This window comes from Schistocerca gregaria, chromosome 7 (assembly GCF_023897955.1).
Source record: "Schistocerca gregaria isolate iqSchGreg1 chromosome 7, iqSchGreg1.2, whole genome shotgun sequence".
Taxonomy (NCBI): Eukaryota; Metazoa; Arthropoda; class Insecta; order Orthoptera; family Acrididae; genus Schistocerca; species Schistocerca gregaria.
This window is the reverse complement of record NC_064926.1, coordinates 406716759-406739349: the sequence shown is the minus strand read 5'-3', so window position 1 is coordinate 406739349 and position 22591 is coordinate 406716759. Positions and strand designations below refer to the sequence as shown.

General features: G+C 41.1%; 1 protein-coding gene across 1 annotated transcript in view; it reads left to right on the top strand.

The window, feature by feature from the left end:
* The first annotated feature begins 10405 nt into the window (after nt 1–10405).
* LOC126281472 (myrosinase 1-like) overlaps nt 10406–22591 on the top strand; it is a 37543-nt gene continuing 25357 nt past the window's right edge. Inside the window, exons 1-3 of the mRNA XM_049980468.1 lie at nt 10406–10572; nt 18224–18357; nt 22009–22143. Coding sequence (XP_049836425.1) covers nt 10416–10572; nt 18224–18357; nt 22009–22143 — 426 coding nt within the window. The 5' untranslated portion in view covers nt 10406–10415. The remainder of the gene's footprint in view (nt 10573–18223; nt 18358–22008; nt 22144–22591) is intronic.

The following is a 22591-nucleotide window of genomic DNA, read 5'->3' as shown; positions in this document are numbered from 1 at the left end:
TCTGCCTCCAACTGCCATTCCGTGTTCAGAGACTGTTAATTCCTGTCGTGCGACCTCAAGCAGGACGGATGATGGAAACATTTTCACATAAATAAGCCAATAAGACAGCTCCGTCAATGCTCTGCCCTTTTATACCTGGTGTTCGTGTTACTACCGCTATCTGTATACGTGCATATCGCTACCCCACGACTTTCGTCGCCCGAAAAGGGCGGCATCAGCATTAGCTGTTGAGTCAACACGGAGGTGCCGAATACTCGAGTGAGGCAGTGTTTCAGCACCTGACAGAGTTTCAAAGGGGACATGCGCAACATCCAGATTTGTGGGGCATTCGGAAGTGACAATAATCCATTGTTGGAGTGCACGGGAAAGTAAGGGCAGGCATTCTCTACATCAAGGTTCCGAACGACCACATGTTACAACCACAATGGAGGATCACAGTACTGTGAGCCAACCACACCATACCTCATCCTACATGCGCCTGCTATCTGCAAAATACGGATTACCTTCAACATTCTGTGGAACCCCAACCAGTGGATGGAGACTAGTAGCCCCCAGACTGGTGAACTGCTATCTCATGCATAGGTTGCCCTCACCACCACACTCACAACGGCTGCATTTATAGTGACAGCGATACATGTACTGCTGATGAATGTCGTCGCTCTGTGTTACCACAGACGACCACGTATCTGAAAACACTAATACAGCCATGGACTTGGTCTTGGGCACTGTCGAGACGAGTTGGGAGTGAGAATTGTTCTCTAATGCAATATTCGAATAACCTATTCTTAAGAATAGGTATACATGGAAGAAGCCTGGAGATACCAGAAGGTATGAGATAAATTATATAATGGTAAGACAGAGATTTAAGAACCAGGTTTTAAATTGTAAGACATTTCCAGGGGCAGATGTGGACCCTGACCACTATCTACTGGTTATTAACTGTAGATTAAAACTGAAGAAACTGCATAAAGGTGGAAATTTAAGGAGATGGCACCTGGATAAACTGACTAAACCAAAGGAAGAGCATAAGGGAACAATTGACAGGAATGGGGGAAAGAAATACAGTAGAAGGAGCATGGGTAGCTTTGAGGGATGAAGTATTGAAGCCAGCCGAGGATCAAGTGGGTAAAAAGACGAGAGCTAGTAGAACTCCATGGGTAACAGACGAAATATTGAATTTAATTGATGAAGGAAGAAAATATAAAAAGGCAGTAAATGAAGCAGGCAAAAATGAGATTGACAGGAAGTGCAAAAAGGCTATGCGGGGACGGCTAGAGGACAAATATAAGGATGTAGAGACTTATTTCACTAGGGTTAAGATAGATTCTACCTACAGGAAAATTGTATGAATATCAAGAGCTCAGATGGAAACCCAGTTCTAAGCAAAGAAGAGAAAGCATAAAGGGGGAAGGAGTATATAGAGGGTCTATACAAGGGTGATGAACTTGAGGACAATATTATGGAAATGGAAGAGTTTGTAGATGAAGTTGAAATGGGAAATATAATGCTGCGTGAAGAGTTTCACAGACCACTGAAAGAACTGAGTCGAAAAAGGCCTCGGGAGTACATAACATTGCATTAGAACTACTAACAACCTTGGGAGAGCCAGTCCTGACAAAACCATCTGGTGAACAAGAGGCATGAGATAGGCAGAACACCCTCAGACTTCAAGAAGAATATAATAATTCCAATGCCAAAGAGCGCAGGTGTTGACAAATGTGAAAATTACCGAACTATCAGTTTAATAAGACACAGCTGCAAAATACTAACGCGGATTCTTTACAGACGAATGGAAAAACTAGTAGAAGCCGACCTCGGGGAAGATCAGTAAGGATTCCGTGGAAATGTTGGGACACGTGAGGCAATACTGACCCTTCAACTTATCTTAGAAGTAAAAAATACAGGGAGCGAAAGGCTATTTACAATTTGTATAGAAACCAGATGGCAGTTATAAGAGTCGAGGGGCATGAAAGGGAAGCAGTGGTTGGGAAGGGAGTGAGACAGGGTCGTAACCACTCCCCGATGTTATTCAATCTGTATACTGAGCAAGCACTAAAGGAAGCAAAAGAAAAATTCGGAGTAGGTATTAAAATCCATGGAGAAGGAATAAAAATTTTGAGATTCGCCAATGACATTGTAATTCTGTCAGAGGCAGCAAAGGACTTGGGAGAGCAGTTGAACGGAATGGACAAGCGTCTTGAAAGGAGGATATTAGATGAACATCAACAAAAGCAAAACGAGGTTAATGGAATGTAGTCGTATTAAGTCGGGTAATGCTGAGGGAATTTGATTAGGAAATGAGATAAAGTGGTAAAGGAGTTTTGTTATTTGGGGAGCAAAATAACTGATGATTGTCGAAGCAGAGGGGATATAAATGTAGACTGGCAATGGTAAGGAAAGTGTTTCTGAAGAAGAGAAATTTGATAACATCGAGTATAGATTTAAGTGTCTGGTAGTCGTTTCTGAAAGTATTTGTGTGGTTCGTAGCCATGTATGGAAGTGAAACATGGACGATAAATAGTTTGGACAGGAACAGAAGAGAATATTTCGAAAAGTGGTGCTACAGAAGAATGCTGAAAATTAGATTGATAGATTACATAACTAATGAGGAGGTATTGAATAGAAATGGGGAGGTATTGAATAGAAATGGGGAGGAGTTTGTGGCACAACTTGACTAAAAGAAGTGATCGGTTAGTAGGGCATGTTCCAAGGCATCAATGGATCACCAATTTAGTATTTTAGGGCAGCGTGGAGGGTAAAAATTGTAGAGGGAGAGCAAGAGATGAATACAATAAACTTATTCAGAAGGATGTAGGTTGAGGTAGGTACTGAGAGATGGAGAAGCTTGCACAGGATAGAAAAGCATGGAGAGCTGCATCAAACCCAGATTACAACAACAACAGAACTAATTGTTTTCTGTTTTAGTGCTCCTCTGATTATCGCTCAATCCCATAGCTAATGTAGAATCTGAACGTAAATATTCGCAATGAAATTTATCAGAGGGCATGTGCGATGTTTTAGGACGGTGCAGCAATGCTCTTTCCGAACGTCATGAGTTCTCTACTTAGAATCATTCCAATACAAATTGTGTACTACTACATGGTCAGCTGTCCAGTATTGTAGAAGTACTTTTCGACTTTAGATGGAGCGCTTTAAATGTATCTATAAACGTTTCCTACCCATAGCTCACAGTGCCACAGTTTGTCCCAGTCACAGGCCGTCACTGTTGACTGACAGTCGGCTTTCGCAGAGGTTTAGTAAACGTCTTTATTTAAGGAAGTGTGGTTTCGTCTACTGTTTGCTAGAAACGTACTGAAGGATTCTTAGTGGTTGTTGGTCACCTTCATTGTGCTCAGGAAAGCTTTCTGTTTCGCCAGTTCTACACTTCTTTTGAAGGCAGAAGAAGAAGTTTCCCGAAAAAATACGACGAAAGCTCTGTGGAGCAGTAAGACGGATGTAGTTGTTTCGTCCTACATTTAGTGAAGACAATGCCTTGTCTTTTCAGTACTAATTAAAGAGGGATATCCGAGACGCAGGAGATAGTGGAAAGCAGATATCATGCAAAATTTCTGCCATACGTGAAAATTAATGTCCTCAAAATTTTGGCATTCCCTATGACTGACGTTAAGGAATATATTTCTACATGAATGACATTAGTTTCCATCAGGAACACATTCAGTGGTTTAGTAAACCACGTATACTTTAACCTGCCATTACCATGAAACATAAAATACCAATACGGAAAAAATTTCCCAAAGCAACTGTAGCGTTTTATCAAACAAGTACTTCTGTACTTGACTTTTGACGAGTAGTTGAAAGTTTTAGTAGTTTCTGTAATTCTGATTATTCTTTATTTAGAGCATTAATGTCCAGAAGTCGGGCTTTGCAAACCTGAGGGGAGAGCTGCCTGGAGGGCGGAGTTAACAGCGGTCGGCGAGTAAGAAGCTGGGCATGCTCTGCCCTTCGCCTGCACTTCTCAGGAGCATGGTTGAAGCGGAAGACTGTTTTAGTATCAAGAGGGTTGAATGCGGCAGAGAGGGAGGACCTTGGAAATTGTAGGATAAACGGCAATAGCTGATAGTTTCGTAATTAATTAATTAATCATAGGAGCATCTTACCATGTATCGTAATACACCAGGGTGATAGGCAGAGTGAGATGCACACACTGCTGCTTGAATGATATCTATACTACAATAACTATAGAAGTTTCGTCACGGCAATTGTATAAACCAGTTTCATTAATTTTAAAAATTAATAAATAGTAAAGCTATTCAGCGGTAATTATAGTCAAGATGTCGGACGATAGCCGTGGGTGTTTCCTATGATTGTCTCGCATCACTAAGTTATCTACAGCTTAAATCATAGCACATTTTAATTACAGCTCACTATTCAGAATGAGTTGGAATGAAGGTGCCTCCATACAGCCACTCTTAATGAATGCAGCATGTAGTACCCATAACTTTTCCCATTTCCCACAACTTAATACGTACAGTACTTATCCAGATTTACTAGATAATTAATCAGTCATTTATCCATTAATAATGACGTAAGTCATTTGATTTTGGTGCAACCTAAGCAGACTAACTACCAACACGTGCATGAAAAGACACTCCTTATGATTAAGCAATGTTGATTTTTCTTCATATATTTCAATATGTTTTCAATACGTAAGCACATGTGATCATAATATACACTTGTACTGTTTACAAATGAACCAAAAATCTTAGGCTATACTGTGAGCTCGGAAAAGCACTAGCTCCTCTCAACAAGTGTTTCCTCGTTTTAATATAATATTTCTATGTCATAGTTATGTTGTCTTTGTGGAGTCTGTGTAAACAATTTCCACATAGTTTAGAGGTAAACAATTAAAAATATATATAGACACAGCATACGGTATAATTTCCTCTCTGCCTTGATTATCTGGAAGGTTTCTTTTTAAACCCTATACTGCATCTGTTCTGTAAGCCATTTTATATTTTACATTACAAAGAAGTGATTGCCACGGAGTACACAGGGCAGATTGTTGGTGTTTAATAAACGTAGCCAGTCTTCCACCGGGTCAAAAACACCATTCATTCTGTAGTTATAAATTGTAGCTTCCAGTCTGGTAATACCATGTTCTTCAGCCAAGGTATACGCAAAAGTTTCCTGTAGATGCATATCACAAAAAAACTTTGTAAAATCAATAAGATAGGTCCTGATATCCTTGTTCACTCTTGAGCATATAAATTTGTGATATATTATTGTTATTCCATAACTGAAGTTCGTTCACGTTGAAATTTCCATTCCAACTCTTTAACGTTGCTCACAAAAAGTTGCTCTGTATCTCTGATAGTCTTCTTGCCTAAGAGGAAATGAATTTATATCAGGTATTCACATTCCTCCATTTTGTTAAAAATCCCAGCGATCTCTTGCGTGCAATCCAGATCCATAGGCTTATAGTCATCTACACAAAGGTGCTGCAATATTTCAGGTGGTCATCGAATAGCACAGATATTTCAGTGCCAGCCAATTCCACTTCCTCAAAACTGGAGGCATTTGTCTTCATGGCGTTACCGCGATCGTTACTTACAGAAAGGTGTCCTAATTCAGTCTCCATATCGCTTTCGCTAATTTCCATACCACCAGGTTCGTTCCAGCTGCCCATCCACAGATCATATTTTACTGCTACAAAGTGACCTGTCGAATGTGGAACTGAAATTTTTCAGCTATCACTTTCAGTTCCACATTAGACAGGTAACTCAGCAGCGATAACCATTGATCTGGAGATAGGTATCTGGCCCGCACCGGTCATATGGAAAAAAAGGAAAGCGATCTGTATGTTGAATTTGGACAATAATTTAATTCTATATAACATGATAGAGCAACAGAATTTTTATATTTCCACGAAATGTTTTCCAGCGCTTCCTTGTCAGTATTCCCAAAGTGTTACTCTTGCTGTTATATTCTCGTTCCAGGTCGGACAAATGGTTGTTTTGCATGGGAGCCATGTCTCGCAGAGTCAATCGTAGAAAATTTACTGTCTCAACGCTCTTCTCGAAAAGTCCACGGGTGTATTGCCGGTTCATAGTGTCCAACCGGCGTTAAGAACAGGAACTAGAGCCGCGGATCGTTCGATCAACAAATATGCTGGGAAATATCAGGAATCACATTCCTTCTCAGGTTGATCTTCATCACAGACTTTAACCAATACAATGTGACAAACCAGTTCTGCTATCAGTATAGCCACACTTAAATTTTTGTTGTTAAGGAGTGTGAAACTTTGGGTGTATGTTTAGTATTTTAGTAACAAGATCATCACATCCATACAAGGCTACACTCCATACAAATACATTTAGAAAAGACTTCCTGATACCTAAATATATAGTCGATGTTAACAAATTTCTCTTCTTCAGAAACGATTTTCTTGCCATTGCCAGTCTACATTTTATATCCTCTCTACTTCGGCCATCATCAGTTATTTTGCTCCCGAAACTCATCTCCTACTTTAAGTGTCTCATCTTCTAATCTAATTCCCTTAGCATCACCTGCTTCAATGAGACTACATTCCATTATCCTCGTTTATCTTTTGTTGATGTTCACCTTATATCTTTCATCAGGACACTGTCCATTCCGTTCAACTACTCTTTCAGGTCGCTTGCTGTCTCTGACAGAATCACAATGTAATCAGCAAACCTCAAAGTTTTTATTTTTTTTTCTATGGATTTTAATTCCTGCTCCAAATTTTTCTTTTCTTTTCTTTAATGCTTGCTAAATATACAGGTTGAATAACATCGGTGACAGGCTACAACCCTGTCTCACTCCCTTTCCAAACATGGCTTCTCTTTCATTCTCCTCGACTCTTATAACTGCAGTCTAATTTCTGTACAAGTTGTAAATAGTCTTTTGCTCACTGTATTTGACATTTGCCACCTTCAGAATTTGATAGGGAGGGCTCATCGTGACGAGTGATAATGTTAGTGAACCTTTACCTACACGAGTAACAGGTGACAGGAAATGGAACTATTGTAGAAGTACCACTACTTAAAAAAATCTCAAACTTCATTCACACTCCAAACTCATGGATCTATTTAGCGACGCTTATTCAGATACACTTTCCTAGAGGTCACACTATCAGCTATGGTGTCAGAGTTTAGAAAACTCAGTTAATCAATTCTATGACACGGAAGAATTCTCAGGCCATGTTTTTATATAAATACCCATTCAAACACACAGCAATAAGTCAAGCAAGGGAATGTTTATAGTCCCACTAGATGGGCTGTTCGCTTTGAGATTTCTTTTTCGAAAAATATCTTACTGCAAGTCTTCTCCTGGTTTTAGCAAGGAAGAAATTAGCATTACCATCGCATCGGCGATATAAAGTTTTTCTTTTGAAAACGGGCTCATTTACTTCTCTTCAAATCTGCATTCTATATTATCACACGTAAAACTTTAAGAGCAAAATGGTTTTAAATGTGTAGTAGCCCCCTCAAGGAATAAAGGGCTCCAGAACTATGACAAATGTTTAGAGTAATGTTTATCTGAACGGCGATTTGTACCTATCAACAATCGCTGTAAATGAAATAAGCTCTGTCCATGTCATACAGCGTACGTGTAATGCTCAAGAGTGTTTACCTTGATAGCTGCACAAAACGGCCATAGTCGGTATCCCTGCCGCCCGAGAAAGGCGCACTGTGAGGGAAACGTTTTCTTGACGAATAAACTAGCTCCCCTGTCTTAAGCACACAAACACATTACAGCACCTCATTACAGGTAGAACTTTTTCTCCTTCGCTATTTCCTACAGAGAATAGGTAAAAGACGGAGTGATCATCTTTTCAAGCTCGTTAGGCCTATGTGCTGGTAGAAAGTAATCTACCGTTCACGCATAGTGACTGTCAACTTTACACATGCAAGTACAGATCAGAATCTGGTCAGGACTAGGTGAGAGGTGATCTGCTCGTTATTAATGTATCTGGGTGAGGTCAGAGGTTTCTAGGTCATGCATGACGACAGCCACGATGTAAGTACGTCGTTACCTGTGTAGTCGGACACACGCTGTCCTGCCACTATAATATGACCGCCTGTCAAAAGCCTGAATAAGCGTCTTTTGGTGCGTGTAACCCTGCGAGACGCACAGGAAGAGAGTCAGTGATGTTCTTCAAGTTACCGACAGGGATATGAATCCATGTCGACTCCACTGTCGTGGCCAGCTGTGGCTATGTTTCTCGGTTGAGAATGCGTGGCGAGCACGGCCCGACCGAAATGGTCCTCTAGATGCTAGAGTGTAAATCCGGAGGCTGATGATCAGGAGAGCAAGTTAAACTCACCCTCTGGTCTTCGAGACACGCATGAACACCATCGCCATCTCCTCCAGCCTGGACGCTTCCGAAGATTGTTGCAGCGTATTAGCTTTCAGACGTTTCACGCCGATAGAGTATAAAACGCATTTCATATGAAATGACGTCCCATTCCTTACTCAGTGGACGTCCAGTTGGGTTAGAGGTGTGCTAGTTCTACGTTTCGTCCCCGATGAACCGTAGTCAGCATGGGTGCATGGAAGAGGTGCCTTCTGCAGAGACCCATACGCAGCAAAGTAAGCTGAACAGTCGTTAAGGAGATCGTGCTGATAGACTCTCAGTTCACCTGGACGGTTAGTCACTCAATATTTGCACGTCTAATTTTTGATAGTGCCATTTTACCCTGCATGGTATGTTTTAACCATGGCGGCACGCAAAAGCCCTTTACATACGTAGCCGTTTCGGAGCTGCTTTACCCGCTGGCCCAAAAGCCAGTGTTAATGTCCTTTTGAACGTCAAATAAATTGCTCCGTTTGCGCATTAAGACAACGAATGCTCTGTTCCCGCGTTTTCTCGACGCCCTTTGTATACCGTTCACTGCTAGTGCTGTCCTCTGTCGTTTGTGAAAGTTTACTGTACTTTGACGTCGAGCATAATCGGTGGTCACATTAATGTGACTGCACCATGTATTTCGAACTCAATGAAGAGCTGCTCATGTTCAACGAATTTCCTCAGGGGCATAAACATATCAGTGATATCTGACAGCATTTCTCTATGTCATTGGACTGGAGGGGATGATTTCAAACGAGTATGAGGAAATCCCATACAAATTCAAATACATATGTTGTAACATGAACTGGAACCACTGCCTGAATTTCACAGTGATTTCTCAGTGCAATATCTTCTCATCATGATAGTCGTAGTGTGCTGTAATTAGAAACACAAGTGATTTTTCTGAAATCTCTTTCAAGCAGTGACATTTAAACTGTACTAGCTATAATCTCCGCTTGTTGATTCCTTTATGTAGCACAGATTGCCGAGTGGGGCTCTCACACAGATTGTCAAGTATTGCCGTGACATCTCCGCCATTAAGTGAGGAAATCGTTCAATACTCTGAAGGGAAAATACTGAAAAATGTAGTCGCAAGAACATCACTTGAAGAAAAAAAGAAGCTCGAAGAGTCAGTCAAATGCTTTATGAAAAGCCTTGCGTAAAGATAAAAAATAACATGAATTATAGAAATATTTGACTGGCCTTTTCTAGTTATGCTCGAAACCATGTACTCCGCATTTTTCTGCAAGTGTAACTATTATTAGGTTTCTGTCCTCAGTGGACCTCACCAGAACAGTTAACAGAAATAAAGGAATGAAATTTCGGTTCAGGGACAAACTGTGGGTTTATTTCAACATACGGCACACTTCAAAGTTAGAATTTTTTCAAGGAAATTACTATGGTTGAAAAATTCTATGCCCATATTGCTTGCATGCTGCTCTTTCCTGGTGTCCAACGTAATACAAACATGAGATAATTTTTTTCTTAGAAGTTGCGTTTATTAGAGTGTCGTGATATCTGTAGTAACATCACAGAGCTATGAAGATGTCTCCCGTTTTAGCTGCTATACAACGTCCACAACCCAAGAAATTAACTAGAGTATAGTAGCAAAATTACGTGTGATCTACATGCTTCCGTCGTCCTTTCAAGATTAATTCGCGGCACATTGCACGCATACGTCTAGTACCAGAGTTTGTTGTCATTCAGGTTGTAATTTCCAAGTAATCGCGACTGGGGGGGGGGGGGGGGGGGGGAGGGGGAGGGCTGACACTGATAAAAAAAATTGAGTTGACACCTGTGATGAAATCTGATATAGTAACTACGTGTAGTGGACCGATAAGTGCAGCCACGTGCAACCTCTGATGGTAACAGCGTATACGGGTCCGATAAGATGTTCAGGCTCGTACGCGGCCAGTCTGCAGGAAGTCACCCTCGTTACGATAACTAGATGATATTTCTCAAGATGTTACACATCCGGTATGAAAACAACAACAGCAATCAGTACATGCTCTGAGAAAGCGTTATCAGATAAATAATGCTTTATAAGCAAGTAATGTGCTGTGCTACGGGCACGGTAAGCAGCACGATGGCACCACTGTCGTACTTGGAATTGCTGGGTATTTTCTGCCTGTTAGCAGCCATCCACGGGAGTGAAAGCAAAGCGTTCAATGAGTTTCCAGAAGGTTTCCTGCTTGGAGCCGCCACTTCAGCCTACCAGGTAGAGGGCGCCTGGAACGAAGATGGTGAGCGGAAATTTTTGTGTTGATCAGCCTTATCTTGGACTCGAAGAATATAGTAATAACTCTAATAGTGCTCCAACGAAAAATTACAAAGGGTAAATGCTTGTACATTTTGGGAACCCATCACATGCATCTCTACTTATATAAGTTGTATTTATTTTCCGTTTTCTGTCCGTAAAGATAGATTGGGAGATTAGTGATCTGAGCTATTGTAGATTCAGGAAGTTTTCAGTCAGAAGGCGAGCCAGTAGTGGTGCAGAGAGAAAGGCACAAATGGGGATATTTGGAAAGGGGGTATCTAGTTTGGGCACTTGCCCTAATACCAAGGAAATCACCTGAAAGCGGTTAAAGCAAGAAGACTAACTGTGTGTCCAGGAAACCATATAATTATTTGAGGGATATGTAGAGTAGTTTAACAAGATCAAATGTTTCAGAAGAAGTAATAAAAAATCGAGGAGGTTGTCGTACGTAGAGTTGTGTACTCGAATTAGAATAATACATTCTATATAATACGTGGTGAAATTTTTACTAATTACGGAGCTACAACCGTTCGAATGGAACACAAATTAATAATCATAGGTCTTAAGCAAATAAAATGTTTAAGTTCAAAGTTAAGTCACATAAATTCCACCTCCTACTTCAAAACACTTGAGACTTTTTGTTTTACTTATATATTTATTTTTGTCAAAAGTATGTGTAGTTTTCCCTATAGTCTTGGCGTCGTTTTAATTATAAACCGAACGACCAATTCTTCACTTGTGTTTGCTTTTTCTGTGTAGACTTCGCACCTCAGCAGTTAGCACAAGCAAAAACTTTAAAGCGTAAATTCCAGGGGCCTTGGCGGCCAAGAAACGTGACATTTTCTGCCAATCCAACTTGTGGGAATTTTAGATTCTCATGACATGTCACATGACAACTAGAGTGAGCGGGAACCCTATCATGCTGGAACGACATACCCACTCTTATCGCCAAAGGGAACTTCTTCCATCAACGCAGGAAACTCGTTTTCAAGAACGTCAAGATAACGGCACGTTGTACGACGACGCTTTAACATGACCTGCCCAATCAAGAGTTGTTTATCATATCACATCACTCTTGTGCAGAGATGAGTTCTTAAAACTGTGTCTTCGCAAATACATATGAGAGGCCACATGTATTACATAAATCTTTTATTGGACAGTAACATCTAAAGTGGCTTCGTCAGTAAACGACCAATAACGGGACTACTCTTTTGATTTCCTAACGGGAAACGACAAAACTGCCATGCAGTACCTCCACGTTCTTTTTGCAGGTGTTTAGTCCTGTGTACACGATCAGGACAGAGAGCGTGCATACATACGCATTGTCTGCCTTATTCTTGTAAATGCAACACAGATGCTATTAGAAATTCCCCGTGTGCTTACTGAAGTGTGACATTCTACTAACTGAACATTTTCTTCTACTTCATTCAAAAACTTTTCATTTTCTGGTTAAGGTGAGGGGCAATGCTCCAGTCTAACCCATTTCACTGAAAATACGAGTCAACATTTGTTGAACCAGGTACTCGGACGCCAGGAAATTGTCTATCGTGTTCCCTGCAAGGAGCAACAGTGTTTCCATTACAAAACCAGTACAAAAAAAAAAAAAAACATATCTACTTAATCAGAATTAGCAATCACGTGAAGCATGCATAAATGACAGAGCAGAAATGGTCAAGAAAACACAATCACACAATGAGTTAAAAATTCAGTTGTTTAAATTAAAACACAACTTCACAACTTGATCATCGAAACAAAACTGACAATCGATGGTTAAATCCATAGCAATTGGAATTTAAATTAAAAGTTATACATGCAAGAACATATTATCGCACTGAAGTTTGACCATCGAACTGATTCACAAATGAAGATATCAATTTCTTTGCCTCCCTATTGAAGAGCATTTAAGACTATTTAAAGCGAACGTATCATCAAGCTGCAAACATACCATCAGGCAGCATGATTTTGGATTTAATACGTCGCGGAATTAGATCGTTTCCTTGCCAACGTATATCGATCATCGCTTTCACCAGGAACAGTTCTTTGTGACAGAACGACAGCACAGGTCAATGCTACTCAGACATAGTTCTGGTTTGAGGATTCTCAATCCTGAGCCGAAAAAAATGCTGAAAAGAGTTTTTGTAAGAAAAACGTTATTCACATGGTTTAGGTCAACGGTTGTGCTTTTCATTTGGCTCCCATCAGTTGGTGTGCTGAGGTGGGCAATGAGTGGTACCACTGTGCAAGAGAAAGTCAGCCTAGTATGCGGAGGGTTAAACTGACAACCATGGTGGCCACTACAACATTGACCGCAATGGCAAAAAGGATAACACTCAACATGTAACAATGAGGGCCTCTTCTCTTGCATACTTGCCCCTTGGACTGAACTGACCTGGAATAGTCAGAGGGATAGAAAGTTCTCCAGAAAAATTTGGGACCAAACCCCCAAAACGACTTGTATAGTGTAAATAGAAGGTGATGGCAGAAAATGATATCATATGCCTTTTGCAAATCGAAAAACATGATGATCAGGTGTTGCTGATGTATGAAAGCCTTTTGCAATACAGACTCCAGATGCATTATTTGGCGTGCAGTGGACCAGAGAATACAAAATCTACACTCCTGGAAATTGAAATAAGAACACCGTGAATTCATTGTCCCAGGAAGGGGAAACTTTATTGACACATTCCTGGGGTCAGATACATGATATGATCACACTGACAGAACCACAGGCACGTAGACACAGGCAACAGAGCATGCACAATGTCGGCACTAGTACAGTGTATATCCACCTTTCGCAGCAATGCAGGCTGCTGTTCTCCCATGGAGACGATCGTAGAGATGCTGGATGTAGTCCTGTGGAACGGCTTGCCATGCCATTTCCACCTGGCGCCTCAGTTGGACCAGCGTTCGTGCTGGACGTGCAGACCGCGTGAGACGACGCTTCATCCAGTCCCAAACATGCTCAATGCGGGACAGATCCGGACATCTTGCTGGTCAGGGTAGTTGACTTACACCTTCTACAGCACGTTGGGTGGCACGGGATACATGCGGACGTGCATTGTCCTGTTGGAACAGTAAGTTCCCTTGTCGGTCTAGGAATGGTACAACGATTGGTTCGATGACGGTTTGGATGTACCGTGCACTATTCAGTGTCCCCTCGACGATCACCAGAGGTGTACGGCCAGTGTAGGAGATCGCCCCCCACACCATGATGCCGGGTGTTGGCCCTGTGTGCCTCGGTCGTATGCAGTCCTGATTGTGGCGCTCACCTGCACGGCGCCAAACACGCATACGACCATCATTGGCACCAAGGCAGAAGCGACTCTCATCGCTGAAGACGACACGTCTCCATTCGTCCCTCCATTCACGCCTGTCGAGACACCACTGGAGGTGGGCTGCACGATGTTGGGGCGTGAGCGGAAGACGGCCTAACGGTGTGCGGGACCGTAGTCCAGCTTCATGGAGACGGTTGCGAATGGTCCTCGCCGATACCCCAGGAGCAACAGTGTCCCTAATTTGCTGGGAAGTGGCGGTGCGGTCCCCTAAGGCACTGTGTAGATCCTACGGTCTTGGCGTGCATCCGTGCGTCGCTGCAGTCCGGTCCCAGGTCGACGGGCACGTGCACCTTCCGCCGACCACTGGCGACAACATCGATGTACTGTGGAGACCTCACGCCCCACGTGCACAAATGCTGCGCAGCTAGCGCCATTCGACGGCCAACACCGCGGTTCCTGGTGTGTTCGCTGTGCCGTGCGTGTGATCATTGCTTGTACAGCCCTTTCGCAGTGTCCGGAGCAAGTATGGTGGGTCTGACACACCGGTGTCAATGTCTTCTTTTTTCCATATCCAGGAGTGTATTTTGAAATAGGAATAGATATTCTCTGGCTGCCAGTCACCAACATATTTGTAGACTGACAAATCTTTCAAATAATTTATTTACCACATTGGTTATGCATTTTAATCCTGAATTAGAATTCATAAGTATTTGCCTGGTTTCAGTAAAGGAGTAATAAAACCCTCCTGTCACGGTGGGGATATTCCTATTGTTACAAAATGCGTTTAAAATTCCCAAGATTGTGTATTACGATGCAATTATTAACGTGTTGAAGGATTTGGTTATGGATTCTGTTGGGTCTACAGGACGTCTCTCTGCATTCTGTGAAAGCACTGCACGACTCCCATTCACTCAATGGAGCGTTGTACGGCTACAGGCGTTGCACATCTAAAACAAAATTGTTTTGTGACCCCTGGCAATTATGACTCAAGAAATTAGAATGGTAGTTTCCTCATGAGGACTGTTTTGGAAAGAGTGTCGAGAAAAGTTCAGCCGTTACTGACATGTCACTAGCAATATCGCCATTGATAGAGATTCTGGCCAACGTCGGTATCCTAGAGCGTAATATAGGCCCAAACATTATGACGTTCCTGAAAAAATTCTCAAAAAAGAATCAGCAAAGATTTACAAAAGTATCACTCATGTCAGACAGAGCTTCATTCATTCACGACGTTTTGCAAACAATAGAGTTAGATGAATAGGTAGAATAATCCTTTCTAGATTCCCGTAAGGCTACTAATCAAAGTAAGAGTGGCTGCGAGGGGTGCGGTCTAGGGCGTCTTGTCACGGTTCGCGTTGCTCCTCCGGTCGGAGGTTCGAGTCCTCCCTTGGGTATGGGTGTGTGTGTTGTCCTTAGCGTAAGTCAGTTTAAGTTAAATTAAGTGGTGCGTAAGCCTAGGGACCGATGACCTCAGCAGTTTGGCCCCAAAGTCCCTACCACAAATTTTCAATTTCTTTCCAAAATACGACCCTACAGAGCGTTCTTACGGATATGTGACTGGCGCTGGAGGAATATACGATACACTGAAGCGCTAGTTTTCTTCAAAAATGTAACGACTATTGGGTGCCACCCCCACAGGAAGGATAGCAGGATCTCTGATCTGTTTATGTAGTAAATGTAGCCAGAAGTTTTCCTTCATCGCTGTGCTTTCCGTTTAACTTGAAGATACTGATGTTGCTGCGGAACATTTACAAGTGGATTATTAGCCATAAATCAGGTGATGGATCCAGTGAATGTCTTTGCTGGTATGTTTTACCTCTATGCAGTCTAATCACACACATCATAGTACGTTTTATCCGTTGGTAGAGGTTCATTCATACGGAATGTCGTGTCTAGCTGTTTATGTCAGTCATAGCTGCCTTGCGACATGAGCGATCATTACCGGTTGTTGCTGTCAGAGGCTGTCTTCTAATCTCGCCTAGTTAGTTGCAGTGTACCATCACGTCACAGTCGATGCCGTGAATTCCTGCGATGGCGTAAAATTAGTAAAGCAGCCATGACCGAAGAAAAATAGTTACAACTCATTAACAGATGTTGCTTCTATTTTATAACAATGCGTCTGCCTGTATGAAGTTCATCTCTGCCTGTGTGCGAACAGGTCAACAGTCCCAATGGCTCTGTGAGACTCTAAGCTGTACCTCCGTAACGAATTTTTTCTTATTCAGGTATCGTGATAGAGTACTCTGAAATGATTCTGGTAATTTGAGCAGTGAAAGAACTAAGGAACGTAATCAAGTGTTAAAGATGACGTACCTTCTAAAATAAGTTTCTTGGTAAAGACAGAACTGGATTACAGACGAGCAATTCTCCTTGATTACAGCATCAGAAAAAATTTGCTGATATTCAACAAACATCCACACTAAATTAAAAAATCAGACAGTTCCAATTTTGTATTTACTCACTTTTATTTAAAGTAAATTATTTACCATTTACATCATAGTTCATATTTTAACTCTATTTCCTGTGTTAGCCTTCTGTTAACAGCCGCTAGCTGACAGGTGCTCCTTTTTCTGTTCACCTTTACCCCGAGTCGCCAACAAATTCTTCACATAGAGGGTGGTTCAAAGTCTTTGTATCGAAAGTGTAGGACTCATTTATCAGTCACGAGGAAGAACTACTGTTGGCAAAAATATGTTTGTTGATGTTCCCTGGCGAAGCTGGGAATCGGGTTACTATTGGCTATCCATCAGAGAGGAGTCAGTCGTTGACATTCTGCGGTGTGCGTATACTAGCTACTCCGTTACAATGACACAGTGATTTTTAACAAGAAAACCTTAAGAGTCTGGAACTTCAATTTTGATTAGCTTACACCGTTATGCGGGGAGCAGATCGCTGGATTGTAGGCAACAAACAATGCATACATGGACTGCCACCTCGCAAGAGGATAAACTATTATAGTGTCAGCGACCATTTTGCCTTTAACAAAAGTAATTCCCCAATCACCCATCGGACTCTGATGCGAAGACTTTGAAATACCCTCTATATATAGCAGCGCAGAATCGTTAATTGTATCATGAAAATGTATTTCATTGTATAGCTGGGTGATGCAGGTTACCTATGTTCTTACGTATGGAAGAAAGTGAACCATCTAGACATTCTGTCAGTTTAATGTTAATTCAAAAGTGATAGCATCTGAAATAAGTAGAATTGTAATGAAGACGATGCGATGTCTCCATATGTTTAAAAGTGTCTACTTTGGGCTATACAATTGTTGAAACTCGTAGATTAGATTAATGACATTGATGTCCATTGATGTTTGACAGCATCACTTTCTCTGGTGACAACAAACTACAGCAAACTTTAAATAACACTTCCAATAGGAAAATTCAACGATGTTGGAGGGACAAGTATGTAAAAACCGTCAGCGGCCTTTTCTGCTTTAGACGAACATTTTGCCTTTAACAAAAGTTAGCGATATCATGATTCCTGACTCTAATGTTAAGGTGGCGGCACGTAAGGAACAGTAAAGGAGAAAGTTCAATTTAAAACTCTTTGATCGAAATTCTTTTATTTTGTTTTACGATGTGTTTCGACGTATATGGTCATCGTCGCGTATGTCTAGCTTCCCAAAAAAGAAATGTATCCTGGGTAGTCGTGGGCCGCATGTTATTAGTTTTGGAAGACAGTGCTATCAGACGAGGAGTATATATGTCGAAACCTGTCATAAAGTAAAATTTAAAAATAAATGCTAGTGAATACTATTGTGTTTATGCAAATTTCAAATACTAGATCACTGTGCCCTTCATTTTACTTACGAAACATTGCATCTATAAACAAAACAATTCAGAATTATTTTGTAAAACCCTGCTTTTCAGATGTGTCAGAATTTAAAAAAAGGCACTGATAATTGGGCTCACAGATATCATACAGTTTTACTCCAGACAAATTTCAATCGGTAGAGGAGCTTAAAAGCGTGGTAGGGTTTCAGTTATTTACTGAGGTATATTTTTTATAATGTGAAGGTCTTTTCTTCTGAAACACCACTGCATATAACCTGGAATACGAGTCGCCGCAGACAGAGAAAAGCACCCGCATCCTGTAATGACAAAACATCCTGAACTCAAGTCTCAAGACTTTCTATCAGCAATGCCTCTTTTCTAAAGATCTCACATTTGTACTTGAACGAATAATGTCCCAAAACAGCTTAATCGCAATGATTTGCTGCGGCTGTTATGAAATTCTGGAAAAACTAACACTTTCTTAACGCATTCAGCACCTCCAGTTTTTTTCTTAAGCCAGAGGGAAGAATCCACATATAAACCCAGCCTGTGTATAGTAAGACTTCATATATTTTTACAGGCAAAGGAGAGAGCATCTGGGACCACATGCTCCACAAACATCCAGAGTACGGCCACAAAGGGGAGAACGGAGACGTGACCTGTGATTCGTACCATCATTATGCTGAGGACGTACAGGCCCTCAAGGATTTGGGGGTGAGTACACAAGAGTAGAAGTCTGCCGTAGAAAAGTCCTTGGTGAGTGTACTGGCACAGGGTTCTGCGATGCTGACAACGGCAGACAGAACGATGTGTTGATTTGATGTCCATTCATACCACTTCTTAATGACACCAATTGCGAAGAGTGACACCGCAAACCGTAAGCACTGAATGGTTGGGCAGGGATGGAATTGTAGCTGAGATCAGAGGTACAGAGGCTCTTCCTCGTTATTATACCAGACGGTGGTATACCGAAATTCATCCTTTATCCGTTAGACTAGGACAAAGTCAACGGCCTTACACTTACCAGTTTGTTGTCAACAGGAGTAGCAAAACTGATGATCCAGTTCCCGAAACCCATACAATTCCCCAATATCACAGGTAGAAGCGCTAATCACACAGCAGAGCAACCAAACTGCCTCCTCATCCGTATTCATTAACTCATGCACGTGCGATGGCGTTCAGCTAAGAAGTCCTGGTCGTGGTAGCCACTTCATCAACATTAATTAGCCTGCTATAGAAGGAGAAGAGGTAGCATATCACACAGGAAACAAAAGGATCAAAGTGAATTCCCAACCTCTCTGCAATTTCTCATATTTTCAATATAGACTGATTATGTTCTGTCTACCGGGTGGGGAGAGAGGTGCGGCATCTTCGTTGTAGGTATTTCGTGTGATATCCTCTCCGTGTTGTCGTGGTTAGCTACATAAATACCCCACAAAACACAACTTCATTACACTCATCTTGTCACCAGACGGCTCTAGCCGACCTCGCTATCTACTGAGATGCATAGATATGCGTTTGGCAGTACTATTAACAAAGGCAGAGGCCTCCAAGTAATTAAAAATCGTCTCCCTGAAATTTAGAATCTTGTTCCATTCTTTACGACTAAAACTGCTGAACAACCTTTTATTTATTATTGATTTCATTTCGAAGTGTGTATAACGCCATACGCAAATTTTTTCCAAAGAAAAAAAAATTTAAAGGATAAATAAAAGCCAGAGTCTATATGTACTGGAGAGCAGTAGCTCACAATGTGATTTCTGTTACGACCTTAGTAATAGGTTTTACGTATTTCTTCAAAATAATGACTACCGTTATAATCCTCTACAAATTTGAAGGGCTCCTTATTATTCAAGAAGTGGCAGTGAACGAAAATATGACTCCACTGTCGTCGGTTGTTGGGAATGTAGAATACAAAATCTCTGTGGACTGGAAGCATTGTTTGCAGTCGGTGTCCGTGCAGGTAGACCTTGGTCGCTACTCGTCACAGCTGTTGGTACAGTGATGAGCAATCAACCGGAGTTCATGGAACTCTGGCACACGGCCGCCTCATCTACCTTCCCAGACTTCAGAGGTTGCAGTTGGATGTGAGATAGTAGTCAGTTCATGCCTTGGGTCATCACGCAGTTTCACTGTCTATTTTCCAGGGAACAATTTTGCAAGGTCGCCCATGGTTAAGCCTCACCATTTGACACTGTGGGTGCAATTACATCACGCATATGCAGTGAGGCAGCCTTTCACATGCAGAAAAATTGGCAACATAACTGTCATGTTGTAATTATTCACCGAACCTCCCCCCTCCCAACCCTTTCTGCTACCAAGCTTTAATAGAAGAACTAATTGTCGCTCCTTTTGACTAAATACCAGTAGTTTTTATTTTGTGTGTTAGCTTCTTGGTATGTGTTAATGTCAGTCTCTTGTGAAAATAGGTTTAGTACAATTGAGGACGCTGCTCTCACCTGTGTCAATTAAATTTATTTAAATTTGTGGAAAGTAATTACAATGATTTTCTAAGTTTGAACCTCTGGTCACCTCCACACTCCTGTAAATAGTTGAATTTGATCCCTTTATAAGTAGGTTTCAAATCTATGATAGAGATTACGCTCAAGAATTTCGCATGTAAGAGACAGTTTTTACCGTTTCTAACACACAATTCAACAAAACACGACGTTTTAATTTCACAGAATGAACATATAAATAGTAAAACTGAACAGCTCAAATTTCTAGGTGTTCAGACAGATACTAAACTGTCGTGGAAAGCCTACGTTCAGGATATTGTTAAAACACTTAATACTGCCATTTTTACTATTCGAACGGTATCTGAAGTGAGTGATAGTCCGACACGGGTATTAGTCTACTTTGCTTATTTTCATTAGCTTATTGCGTATGGTATTATATTTTGGGGTAACTCTTTCCATTCTCAAAGAATGTTTTTGGCTCTGAAACGGGCGTTTTGGGTAATAAGTGGTGTAAGTTCACAAACCTCTTATCCAACCCTGTTCTTCAATAATCTACCATTAGAATTCAAAAATCTTTTCAGTAATCCACGCGCTTTCAAATCGTACCTGAAGAGTTTCTTCATGGGTGGCTCCTTCTATTCTGTCGTGGAATGCCTTGAAAAATTAAGCTGATTCTTGTTGTATTTTTGATTGCGTTAACTTAAAGTTATGGCTTGCCTTTTTCTGGTTACTAAATATTTTATTTTTATATGTTATTACTTTTATGTTGTAATTTCATGTACTGACCTTGGAGATTACTCCTCAATTTTGTCCTATGGGACTTGACGTGTAAATAAAAATAAAAAACCTACACTAGACAGTAAAACTTACGACACCCGAGAAGCGAACAACTCAAGTAGTGTCAATCAGAATCGTACGGTAGCGTTCTCGCTTCCCGCGGCCGGGTTCCCGGGTTCGATTCCCGGCGGGGTCAGGGATTTTCTCTGCCTCGTGATGGCTGGGTGTTGTGTGATGTCCTTAGGTTAGTTAGGTTTAGGTAGTTCTTCTAGGGGACTGATGACCATAGATGTTAAGTCCCACAGTGTTCACAGCCAATTGAAGCGTCAATCAGAAAGACTTTTGCTAGGCAGTGAGATAAAGACTTCGCTCGGTGCAAGTGTGGATCTATGGAAACTGGTCCATTAGACTTTTTCCGAGAGAAGAATATTGTGCTGGCATCTACCCTCATTTACGTTGCTTACCTTCCACTCTCTTCCACAATAAAAGAAAATATAAACTTTCGGTACGTAAGAACTCGCTAGATCTAAATGTGTAGACTTCCACGACAAATATGGTTGTAAATAAAATACTTTAGAGCCCTATGCCGCATAATTATGAGACTCAAATGCAACTGTAAAATTATCGTTTCAACCGTCTTTGGAGCAGTTCTCTTCGGAATGACTAAAGAGAAGTTTTTTTTCTTCAAGACAAGAGGAAAAACTGGATATATCACGACTAATGGCATAATGCCGATTTCAGCTACTAAATCTATGTAGCAATTTCTAAACAAGCTCCCCTGCGTCAAAATCAATGCATATTGTATTCAGAATCCTTAGAATAAAAATTATCAAAATGAAAGAGGATCTTAAACTAATTATTTTGAGATAAGGAGCCAGTGTTCGCAAAACAAATCATTCAGATCGTAGGAGGTGGCCCTGAATGAAGAGTGGGAGAAAAGCGTATTCTTGCGAAGAGCTTAGATTTCATAGCAAAAACCCGCTTGCTGCTTCCATGTTGTTGGAATTATCTTGATAAATCTGTGATGAAATTTGCTGTATTCTACATTTTCGTCCATAGAGTCGTCACACTGAATGCTAGAGTCTTGGCAGTTGGTAAAAACGCTAGTATGATACTGTGTTTGTTCCAGGCTAAAGTATACCGCTTCTCCATCTCTTGGTCTCGTATACTGCCTAACGGGGACATAGACGTGATCAACCAGGCGGGGATTGACTACTACAACAACCTCATCAACCTGCTACTGGAAAATGACATTCAACCGATGGTACGTACACAAGAGAACCTGTTTGATGAAACTTGTTGTCACCGAAGCAACACGTTATTATAGGTGTGTTGGTTTACTCTTTGAATGGTAAGATACAAAGTACCATTACATTCTTTTGATTCCAATCTATCTGCGCATATACCAATTATAAATCATGTTAGATTATTTATTCAAATTTTCTTCAGATATTTTGTTTCTTTTTCTTCTTTTACACCCATATCTGCTTACGTAAATTTTCTTTATATTCGCATAGGATCTGATTATATTTTTCGAGATTCTCCCTTCGAGAATGACGAATAGCTGCTTTTATAATTCTGATCGGAATTATAATTCATCCTGCGTCGCGAAGTAGGGAAGCAGAAAATTTACTTTACCAGTTTCATTGAAATCACATAAGAATTACATCATGATCAGGTATGAACAAATTAATAATGGGACCACCATCAGA